General features: G+C 45.6%; 1 protein-coding gene across 1 annotated transcript; it reads right to left on the bottom strand.

Moving 5' to 3' along the window:
- Positions 1-4,341: 4,341 nt before the first annotated feature.
- LOC133887278 (uncharacterized) lies at positions 4,342-8,056 on the bottom strand. The gene is made up of 7 exons (XM_062327218.1): positions 7,874-8,056; positions 6,677-6,794; positions 6,190-6,338; positions 5,945-6,052; positions 5,747-5,866; positions 4,762-4,935; positions 4,342-4,636 (listed from the first exon to the last, which is right to left on the bottom strand). Exons 1-7 carry the CDS (start codon positions 7,964-7,966, stop codon positions 4,535-4,537), a joined length of 864 nt encoding a protein of 287 aa, XP_062183202.1. The 5' UTR covers positions 7,967-8,056; the 3' UTR covers positions 4,342-4,534.
- Between the last annotated feature and the right edge of the window lie 3,783 nt (positions 8,057-11,839).

Here is an 11,839-nt window from a genome sequence, read left to right as displayed (position 1 = left end):
GGTTGTGAAATCCTTGATGTCGTGTGGGATATGGTGGGCGATGTATAAAAATGGGTGAAAACTATTTTGGTGGGGGCTAGTGGAGTAGTACTTTGGACGAGGATGCTCCTGGGGGCTTGAGTTACCTCTGTGATATTCATTTCCAGAAGATACCTGCCTTGACCATTTAAGGACCGAGTCATTGCCTCGTCATGCCTAGCCAACCCGTGCAACCAAACGTACTAAATTGGTAGGACTTGACTTTTCTTCACTGGACTGGGTTGGGCATCATACTAGAAGGCTGGGGAGCAGCGAGAGGCCAAGTGTCCATCTGCCCCTCTGTTTGAATATTTTGAAAGACGGCATAGCCAATCTGGTATTCAGCCCAAGGACTCTTGGACTTTGGGTGTCTCGTAGAAAAGCCTAGTAGGAAAGCTAATTGAAGTGTCTTGGTACGATTTGGTCATCCGCTTGCAACAGTTAGAGGCTGAGCATATCGTGTGAGTACAGTGTATAACCTCTACAGAGTGTAAAACTATTTGAATAGTCATGTCCAGGGTCATAGACACGTGACAGCAATAACAGTTTTGACTAGACTCCGGGTGTGTGTGTCTTGATGAGTGAGTGTGTTTATTAGATGTTCGTGTGATGAGACTCTTGCCTCGATCTACTAGAAGTTGTGTGGTACTAGAGGTACACCAAATGTGATGATAAAGACTATAGAGTGAGGTGTAGCCCCTTCTAGGACCAAAGAACCCCAGATATAACTTGTTACTTGGTTTTGAACCACTTTAAACTGTTTTAAAGTCAATAGTAGATGACACAACTGAATACTTGCATAAACTGTTTTACGCTTAAAATTAAACCGTAAAGCCTTACCCATCAATTAACCCCTTTATTCATCTATCAAGCACTTGAAGTAGTATATGGCTTGCTGAGTAACTTCCATACTCACTCTTTCTGTCATTCAGATGAGGAAGCCGATGCCGAATTTGTCAAAGGTGAAGGCAAGAATGAAGAGTAGTCTTAAAGGTCGTGTTCGCACCCTAACTGCTTGTAGCTTTGGGTCTTTGCTTTTCATATGGTATGGTTTGTAATCTTTTGTGCTCTGAATCTTAATACTTATGTACGAAGTTTGACTGTGATACTACAATTATAATACTGTGCATATCAGCTACTTTAACAAGGGACTGATATGAGAAGCACAGGAGATCCTGAGTTGGGGTCTTACAATGGTGCTAGGCAACAGAGTCATGTCCAAGCCAAAGAGGAACATGTCTGTCAGTGTCGGGCGACTGATAGTCAGGCCAATGCAATGAGCAAACAACAATCATGTGTAAGCATCATTGAGTGATGCAAGAGTTGGGGCACCAAAAGAACTGCAAACTCCATAAATGACTTTGTGCAATGGTGATAAACTCACGACAAGTATGATCAGAAAAATCAAGTCGGCAGTAGGAACGGAAGAACGAGGAATCTCCTGAAGAAGCAATACGAACTTAGAAAAAACACAATGGGTGCTCACAGAAGATGGCATATGAACGCCCATAGCGAAGTGATGAACGAGGGATTCATCGCCCGAGTCAAGGAGAGCATGTACCAGGCATCGAAGAAGTGACGATGAAACATGCATGTAGAGGAAATGGTCCAACAAGATGACATCATTGACCACTGTCCAGGCTAGTGTGGCCTCCTTCTATCGAATGTGTGCCCTGAGGTCGGCTAGGTTCGAGTCAGCCTAGAACATGCAACGGACCTCGTCGAGAAGGTCCGAGTGCTATGAGAGAACTTCTATGGTTGTCGCTGAAGTACGGGTGCCGCCCACCCTAGTGAACGAACCAGAGTGGTCACTCAATGGTGCTGAAGATGAGGCAAGCAAGGCCAACACAGGTTATGGCAGCTGTAGGGCAGGAACGGGCGCCGACATGAATGTCATCTAAAGAGGAGGAGGTGGTGTAGTGTCAACGCTGAGGAAACAAGTAGTTCGATTACCGCAGTGGAAACTCATCTATAAGCGAGCAAAGTCCCAGAGGATAGGACCCATGCTACAAAGGCACGAAATCCCCAAGATGATGTCCGTGTCGCCCACCAAAGGGAAGGTATAGCCATCAATGGAGAAGACCTCCCACTTAACGACAAGCGGTAGGTCGTGGCAGAGGCAACGATTGATGATGCGATTGCCAGTGCCAACAGTGATCCACATCTGAATACGGCACATTGGGAGCCCTAGGTGAAGTGAGCGGGACTCGTCGATGATGTTATGTGCCCACCCTTGCGCAAGGCTGCTAAGAGCCGCATGATGCGGTCACTGGGGAGGTGATCCTCCTGATCTCCCCTCATCATCATGAGGGATAACTTGCCCTCGTCCACCGCGTTCGTGTCATTGTCAATGAGTTCTAAGAGGAACAAGTGCTTGCACTCGTGCCCCTTGGAGAACTACACGTTGCACTTGAAGCACATGTTGAGATGGCTACGTTCTGTTATCTCCTCGCATGTGAGCTTCTTGAAGACACTAGGGTTGGCGCCTTTAGCCTGAGGTGCATCAAGCGAGGAACCACCCTAGGGGCACCTACAGTCATCTCGTTCCCCCGACCTTGGCTCCCGAGGTTGTAGAGCGTGAAGCAGACGAACGGGTAGCAAGTTTTGATGTAGCCACATGTTGCCCGACATCAGCCACAACATTGGTGCACCTCTCATAGGCGCATGCCAAACTCATGGCCTCCTCCATATCCTTGGGCTCCTGGTGCTCCACATCTGTCTTTAGGGGCTCCATCAATCCTAAAGTATAGATGTTTACGTTTTGTATTTCATCCTGATTCCCGACACGAAGAACAAGCGCAAGGAACTTCTCCATGTACTCATCTACATAACTCATCTTCTGCAGGGCAGCAAACTCTCCCAACGGGTTATGGCGTGTTGGAGGGCTAAAGAGGAAGTTCACGAGGCATGAGAAGGACTACCAGGTGAGAGGGTCATGGTCCATGGACAGATGCATGTACCACTGCTACACAACGCCTATCATGTGGAAAGATGCTAGCCAAACCCTCTCCATGTCTGGAGTGTGTTGCCCGACGAAGAAGTGCTCACACCTGTTGAGCAATGGGAGCGGGTCCTCCTTGCCATCGAAGGTGGGGAACGACATTTTATGGTACTTAGGTACCATGAAGTTGTAGTGGGGTTGCCATCCGCCAAGTGCCGTAATGGAGGAAGAAGCCAGGATAGGTATCCCGGATGGCGACGAGACGACAGGCGTGGACAAGTCGGGGAGGATGGCTTCAATCTTGCCCACAGAAGAGCTGTTGTCGGGCACCCCCAAGGAGGCAGCCACAGCCGCACGAGCACGCCTGGTTGTTGTCGTGCGCGGCCTCGGCCTCCTGCCGAGCAGTAGCCTCGTGTTCTACGGAGGTCTTGTCAATGTTCGTGAGGCGCTCCTCCTAGCATTCCATGTGAAGCTGCAAATCTTTGATCAAGTACGTCAATGCGCGGATGTCGTTTTGAGTCTTCACATGCAACTCCTTCATGAGCTTGGTGAAGTCATGGTCACCAGCACCACCAGAGCCCATGGTCTCTAATACTAGATGTAGTGAGCGCTGATTTGTAGGGGGTCGTAGGGTGAGGTTGGATGACCTTCTTGCATCCCAGGGTGGCCGCCTGTGAGGAGAAGGGAGAGAGGGTGGCGTGAGGAGGTGCTGTTGGCATCAGTACTAGTCACTAATACTATTTACGTTAGCGAACAGTACCTGTAAGTGGAGAGTGAGAGAGATAAGCGATGCAATTTCTTTCTTTCTTAATTTCAAAAGGTACAATACCTCTCATTATATAATAATGAGAGGGCTCAACTTGACTCGCAAGCAAACTACGATTTCCTAATTTAAATCTAAACATTTCTTACGTATAGATAACTATTTCTATTTAAGAGAAATTTACTTTCTAATCTGAAAATGACTTAATAACGATTCAATCCTGATGACGACATAACAACAGCGGCAACCAACCCTAGGGCTCCCACACCTTCCACATACGATGAAGGTTGACAACAGCCCTAGCCCTGGCTGTCAGCACCTCTCTGCTAGGCCAGCCGAAGTGGCCCATATGGACCTGACCCATGACACATCCCTAAGCTCACTTCGTATATGGTCTACAGAAGAACGGAGACATATCAGAGAAGTTCAAAACAACTCATTGCTGTTGCATGCATGTGTTGCTTCCGCAAATTCATTCATGTCTCTCGTGGGTTTGGGCTTCCACAATCAAATAGTAGATCCAAGCTACATCTTTGTGAGTTACAAAACAGAAACAATATGATAGATTGACAAAAACAAGCTCGCAATCGATTGCGTATCCAACGAATAGCATCCTAAGTTTCACCAAAATTAATTTTATTCCAAATCCAAGCGATGCACGGGTGGCATTTCAAGAAGGGGAAAAACTGATGTTGCAGCTACTGCCTTCTACCAGAAAATAAAGAACTGAAGGGCATGAATATGTAGCTTTAGGGGTAAAGCACAGTTGCTAGTTGCTACAAACACTAGTCTCAGACTCAGATTCCTCCTTGCTAGCGGTTGATGGGGGTGTGCATCCGCTCGACAATTCTGTTGATAGCGGCTCGAGTCATTACAAGGGTGTCATGCTGGAGGATGCTGTAAACATTGAGACCCTGTGTTCCAAGATATTTAAACATTAGCACAATGCTCCTTGATCCGAAAAGGCGAAAAGATCTGCCCAGAAAATTAAGCTTATTTTAATTGCTCCAAACTCAACTACAGAGGTTCTGAGACTTACAATGGAAGGAAGGACATTCACATAGTGAAGATTTTGAGTAGCCAGCTTTAATTTCTTATCGATGTCTCCTCCATCCACCAATAAAACCTTCTTTGTATCGTCCATCTGGCTAATGTACTGCACAATGTTCTTTGTCTTGTGGCTAGGGACTTCTAAGTCCTCAAAGATCAAGAGCTACAGAACAAATATGGATAAGTAAATTTTAATGCATACATTCTCATAGCGAACAATGAATTCATATGATAAGTGTTCAGGCAGTTTGTTATACAGGTATTTGCATGCAGGACAGAAAACGTCAACATTGCTTTGAATGTTTGCACACTAGAGAATTTATAGGAGCCACACCAGAAATTATTACATAAAACAAACATGTATTGTCATGTTGCTCAATATATTTTAGTTAACTTTCAGTGTGGCAAGGCAACAATGTTAGTTCACTGTTAAAGCTTGCAGCTAACAATTCAACTTTTTGTGAAAAACATGAATCTAATAATTTAACTTGACAGCAATATCATTAAGTTGACCATATAAGAGGACAGCATGTTCATATGTAACTACACAGCCTACAAAAATGCTATACTACTACTAGCTCATACATCATAGCTAACTAGGAATGTGGTTAACCACTTAGCCTGTCATCCTAAACAGGATCCAGAAAGTTAACATATGGAAAAACAGTTCATCAGGTATGTCGTATAGTCATTTCCGTCTTTCATCCTAAAGAGGATCTAGAACGTTAACATATAGCAAAACAGTTCTTTCAGGTATGTCAATGTCATTTACAAACACCTCATGAAATATTGCAGTGAAATCTTGGGTAGTTTTAACAGATAGTAAGCATGTTTCTTCCCAAAGCACACTGCTAAACCATGATTAAATATAACAATTTGTTTGTCTATAATAATTTTGTAGCCATAACACAGTTGTAAACCACAAGTAAGCACATCAAAGCATGTAAATATTTACTAATTAAGGAAGCAAATACCTTCCCCTCAGCAGTTCGAGCAGACAAGGCTATCTTAAGTCCCAGTCGCCGTACTTTCTTTTGCAGCTTGATTGCATGGCTTCGTGGTTTAGGCCCATGCATGGTTGCACCACCACGAAACTGTTGTAGTCTTAGTTTAGTTGACTGCACGCCAAAACGGATATAAGACTGATGTATCATTTAGTTATAGTAACTAACCTGAGGACCACGCAACGTTCCATGCCGTGCTCGTCCAGTTCCTTTTTGCTTGTAAGGCTTTCTTCCTGTGCCACTCACTTCACTGATAGTTTTAGTTGAGTGTGTGCCCTGTAAAGACAAAGGTGCATCCAATTTATCAGAGCAAGGAACTGTTATTTTGCCAAGATGCTATACAGTAGATCTCCAAGAATCGAGATTCAAAAGTCAGACAAATCAAAAGACAATGAGAGGTCCTATGGGTGCACCTGCTGTCTTTTAGCAAGCTGCCACCTTACTACTCGGTGAACAATATCCTTCCTGATTGGAACATCAAAGACATCACCATCCAAAACCATGAAGCCCTTGTCCTCATTATGGAAGTTTGTCACCCTAGCTACCAGGTCTTCATACTGGCCTGCAATATTACAACATACCAAATCAATAAAAATGTAGCATATCCTAGTTACAAAACAATATCAGAATATTCAGAAATCCTATAATTATCCATCAGACAATTAAGACAACTATAATACTTCAGAAGTGAAATCAAGTTCTATTCATGTTAAATTTTGGTCAGATTAGATAAACAGCTATAAAAGTTTTAGTTAACTAAATGTAAGATAGGAAGTCATATAATAGGCCAATGTAGATAAAAAGAAAAAAGCGAAGATTAGTCTCAAGAGAAATAACATTACAATGGAGCCTTGCAACTGGTCAATAAGGGGAGAAAGTAATGGAACATTAGAAAGGTACCGAGCTCCCGGTCTGGTGTCCAAACAGTCTTGCTAGATAGAAGTTCTGGTGGAATCAGGACTTCATTTGCCGGAGCCAAAAGAGTAGAATACCCATTGAAACAGAGAGCTGGCAAATTCTGCAAAACTTAACAGATAGTCACAAGAATGGCAATGCTAAAATTACATGCAATCAAATGTAGCGAAGTGCATTTTCACACAGAGAGAAACAGAAAAGTGACTTTTAAAAAAATGATTAGATGTAATAAGCTAAATCTTGGTAAAAAGCAAGAGCTTATGTTTTGTTGAAATCTAAGACACCCCAAACTGATAACAGGACGCATGGAATTGATGCTATCCTTCCAAGATGCATCTAATTCAGAAATACACAAAATAAACTACTGTTAAACCAAGAAAATCAGAAAACAAAAGGAAAATGCTCCAGAAGATTGGAGTCATATATTGGCCAATGTGAAGCCCAAGATTGAGGGATTAGAAAGACCACCTTCCATCACTTGTAATTCGAGGTCAATTCAGATGCAAAGATTGACAATACCCCCGGATGTGAAACCCCTTGTCCCTGGAACTGTAAGCCCTTGATGGGAACTAAATGAATGCAGCATAAGGTAAGCAGGTACAAGGCACAGCACTAGCAGCATTGAACACCAGATGAATAGACCAAAGCAATTAGAATAAGGCCCAACTGAATTCCACTTCCACAATCTCCTAAGCCAAGCACAGTTCCTACTCACTACCATTGATTGCTGAAATGAAACAGATTTATGTGGTGCCCACCCTAGCGCACGACTTGGAATGGAGCAATCCTTCAACATGTCAACGCATAGACTCCTACAAAACTAAACCCTGTAGCAATCGAACGACCACCAAGCGCACCAGATGTTTGCTAAATCACACGAGCTCAAATCGAGAGCTCTTGTTCAATAGTACGCTTCCCCTCCTCCAATCGGCCACGCGTGTAAACGGAAGAGCATCAGCTCCGAAACCCTTGTTCCTAAACAGTGGACGGAATCAGCTCGTGACAAAGCAGAAGCCCGCCGCGCCCTCCTAAGCCGCCCGTAAACCCTACCGAGATGGGAACCGAACGCAACCTACGACGTCGAAACGGGCGGGCGGGAGGAACGGAACGCAAAGCAGCAGCAGCAGCAGCGTCCAGAGCCGGTGGAGGAGAGGGAGAGGTTGGAAGAGGGTTCGATCGGACCTTGGAGGGGCGCGGACCGGCGGCGCCGGGCGCCGGGTGCGTGCGCGCCGCAGCGTGGCGGAGGAGGGAGGCGGCGCGCGCGAGGGCCCGCATCGGCCGGCGTGGGGAAGCGGGGCGGCGGTAAGCGAGGCGAAGCGGCGGAGACGGAAGGGAGCGGAGCGGAGCGGAGCTGCCGATCTGCGTGGGCTCCTTCCTCGCCCTCCGCGTGTACGCGCGCTGGGTGGGCTGGCACGGCACCGCACGCGGCCTGCGGTGCGGAGGGCTGGGAGGCCCATTTCTTTGGGCTTTTCGGCGAGAGCCCAAGCGCGCGGTGCGGCCCATTTTGTGGTCCGAACTGTAGATATGGAGTTGTTGAATAGTATTTTTTCTCACAATCCAGCATAGTATCGGATACGAATACACAATAATGGATAGTATCAGTCACAAATACAAATTGAATATATATCAAAAATGGTGCGGTAAAAAATATTTTTTGTCGGATAACACATGGAAACAACTATAGCATGTTATAATAATTTGGCCATTCCATATGTCAAAAATATAATCTTAACAATCCAATAAGCAAACTAGCAATATATCACATCTCACAAGGACACACAAATACATAATCGTATGGTTAGTGCTCTAATGACACTACGTTACTTGACACGCTGATATTACATAAACAATCGCACAAATTAACCAGAAGCGTTTATACGAAATATTAAGTCATTCATGAGTGGGCCAATAAAACATGGACCACACCGGTCAAACACATTAGCTATTTGTCCTTTAGTGTGTGATGTATATACGGCTGGGTTGTTGGACCATGAAAACAAAATATTCGAGAGCTGATATTCGAAACTATCCGAGAGCTGCTATTTGGAACTATCCGATAAATACTCTGGTATAACCCTATGTTAACTCTCTTTACATGTAGTCTCTAGCTCTCTGTAAGTTCCTGCAATAGCTAGATATGGAACAATCACCCACAGATTAGGCCCACATCTATCATAATATGGCATCGATAAGATAGCACTTTGAGCGGTTTGAGAAGGAGTAGAGGCAGGAGGAGCGCATGCATAGATAGGACGAGGCACATTGCACCCAGGAGGTGTGTGAGGCTGATAAAGGAGAAGAAGCTGTATCGGTCCGCGTCCGCAAGAAGCACGCCAAGCACGCAGGAGCAGAACTATCCAACGGTGAGCAAATCTGGAATGAATGCTATGCAAATTGTTTTAATTTTCTGAATGCTTGTTTTAATTTTGAAAATAAATGCTATGCTTTATAGAGGATGACTAGTTGGGAATGGTCGGGGCTGGGACGACCTGGCCAGAGAGGTCAGTTAGGGACGACTGGGGAGGAGGCGGTGATCAGCATGCAGGCATGACACCAGTGGCTGCGAGAGTTACGGGACCATGAGGCGGGAGCGACATCGGTGAAATGCTGTCAGAGGTGGAGATGGCAGCAAGGAAAAGACAGTGGATGCAAATGTAGGCGTGCCAACGGGGATTAGGTAACCATCCCCGCCCCCGATTGAGGAAATTTCCACAGTTCCCGTCCATATCCCTACTCGCAGGGGTGAAAATTCCCCCACTCCTGTCCCCGCGTGAGGAATGTGTATCTGATGGATCTCCCGTCCCCGCTACAGGCAGCACGGTGAAGGGCGACCAGTAGGCCTACTACTCCATAGTGAAGGGCAGATTGAGCTTTAGTTGAGCTGTTTGTTGCATATATGGGCCATGTGAAGTTTAGGACTTTTAAGAATTAATCTTGAGAGGAAACGGAGGATAAGGAACCGTCTCTGTCCCATCATAAAGGATTTTTCTCCCATTAGACCCTTCATGAGAGAAAATTAGCTTCATCTTTATTCTCTAATGGAGGAATTCCTCGTTAAGCCTACGCAAATGGGACGTCGTGGGCCGATCGACCAGTCGATTGGAGTCTATCATTCTTCAAACAGGAGCTCTAGGGCGGGAGCTCTCGCTGTTCGTTCGCCGGGCCTCCGCGGGATAATGGGCTGGCGCGGGCAGGTCCAGTCGTGCCGCTGCACCTTCGCCAACCGGGACATTGACACGAAATGATACTCATCTGTTGCTACAATTTTATCACCACATCACCTTTCTTGCTGGAGATGCACACGTACTTGTCGCCAGGCTCTCTGATTCGTTTCGAAGGGGGGAAAAGAAACAGTTGTCCTACTGTTTTCCCAGGAAATTCACCGTGGGTTCAATGAAAATCCACGCCCGTTCCTCCAGCAAAAAGCCTAGTATGTCGTGAAAAATTTCACCTGATGGCTTGTTTGGGCAAGCGAGGGTAGAGACAATCAACAATCTGTCTCTTTAGGCTAACGCAGAAAGTTATTTCTAGCTCGGAGGTTCGCGCATATGATCGAACGGTTGCTTTCGTGGCGCAGAGAATCCCCTGCCTGCCCATGCGTGCGCAGGGCGCCTGGCCTGGCCGGCACCTGCACGTCGTCGCTTTTGGCTCAGACCAGGACGGCCGCCATGCTGCGCCGGCCAGAGCCAGAGAGAGAGAGAGAGAGAGAGAGAGAGAGAGAGAGTGAGACGCAGGTCGCAGCAGCACATGAGCTGAGAGCAGACGTCGCAGAGGCAAAGGCAGAGCAGCGGACAGCTGCAGCCTGCAGCTGCAGATGCGCACGAGCGGGTGGAGCAGCTGGGCAAGTACCAAGTCATTGCACTGCAACTTGCAACCACCCTGGACTGGTCGCTGGTCTCCTTCTCTCTCTTGTTTCTCCCTCCTCATTATTGACGCACGGCCAGGTACACCTACCTACCTGCCAACCTACCCAACTTCACGGGCTGGCTAGTGAATGGTGATCAGCGGCTCAGTGCATGGCTGCCTGCTAGCTCCATGCATCCATGCAGACGCGGCACTGAACTATTGAATGGATACTCGTCGGCGTGGCTGTGAATGGTGATCAGCTGCTCTGTGCATGTCTCGGTGAGTGAGTGCATGGATCATGTTAGCTACTAGCAGAGTGTTTCTCTCTCTTCCTTCCTGACAAGTATTCCATTCGGTGTAGATTTTATAAAAATTAAGTTGAAAATATTAAAATAATATGTGTAGATTTGTTTAACTTTCATACACTACTAGAAACATAACCAAGGCAGTGAAATAGAATAACCGACAACCCGTCGGTGAGATTAATAATGACCGACGGTTAATATGTTTCCGACTATTATAAGTGACCTATCGGAAACTTAGGATAAATGGCTGACAGTTCAACCAGTCTCTGACCGTTATAATATATTTGACGCATCGGCCTCTGTATTCATATGGTCGATGGTGCAACCAAATCCTGATGGTCTCCATGTAACACATGGCAATTGATTTTAATGACGGACGGTTTTGCATGTTCCTGATGGTATTAAACTATCTGTTTGCTATGATCTGAACTGCAGCCAATGGTCCTAATCAGTTGCCGACATGACTAAGATGACGCTCAGTTATTTATGTGTAGTGCGCGACGGTCAATGATTGAATAGCTTTTTTGGAAAATAGTTTTATGCCCGTGCGTTGCAACGGGAGCCAAATATTTTCACGAGACAATATTGATGATTGGTCGAAACATGTATTGTTCTTTCACTATGGGAGCATGTGTACGTTGTACATAGGTGAATCGGTTGAGGAAGCCACGAGAAAGGAAAAACAGAATACAACAAATGAAAGAAAAGAATTAAGTGGAAAAATCTTGTTAAACAAAAATGACATAACACACGTACAGCCATGCATGTTTAGCAGTCGAAATGTAGTGATAATGTAAATAAAAATAGATTTCATCCACATCTTAGTTTGTCCATATACTGATTGTAAATACTTGAAATAATTCTGATCTCCAGATTGGCTCGCTTCATAGTTGAAACGTCCTTTGATTCCCAAGGTGCATACTGATTCTTTGCAAAGACAGCTTCCTGATGTTTCTCCCAAAAGTCAGGCCCTATGATATCAACATGTGTCACTGTA

This window comes from Phragmites australis, chromosome 12, assembly GCF_958298935.1.
Source record: "Phragmites australis chromosome 12, lpPhrAust1.1, whole genome shotgun sequence".
NCBI classification, from domain to species: Eukaryota; Viridiplantae; Streptophyta; class Magnoliopsida; order Poales; family Poaceae; genus Phragmites; species Phragmites australis.
Note: the sequence above shows the minus strand (reverse complement) of the source record. Positions and strands in the feature narration are given on the sequence as shown.

Excerpts from the sequence above, each read along its gene's own strand:
- LOC133887278 (XM_062327218.1), bottom strand. The coding sequence starts at position 7,966 with ATGCGGGCCCTCGCGCGCGCCGCCTCCCTCCTCCGCCACGCTGCGGCG. Across the intron at positions 6,339-6,676 it reads GACACCAGACCGGGAGCTCG|GCCAGTATGAAGACCTGGTA; the intron begins GTACCTTTCTAA and ends GTAATATTGCAG. Across the intron at positions 4,936-5,746 it reads CTCGAACTGCTGAGGGGAAG|CTCTTGATCTTTGAGGACTT; the intron begins GTATTTGCTTCC and ends TTTGTTCTGTAG.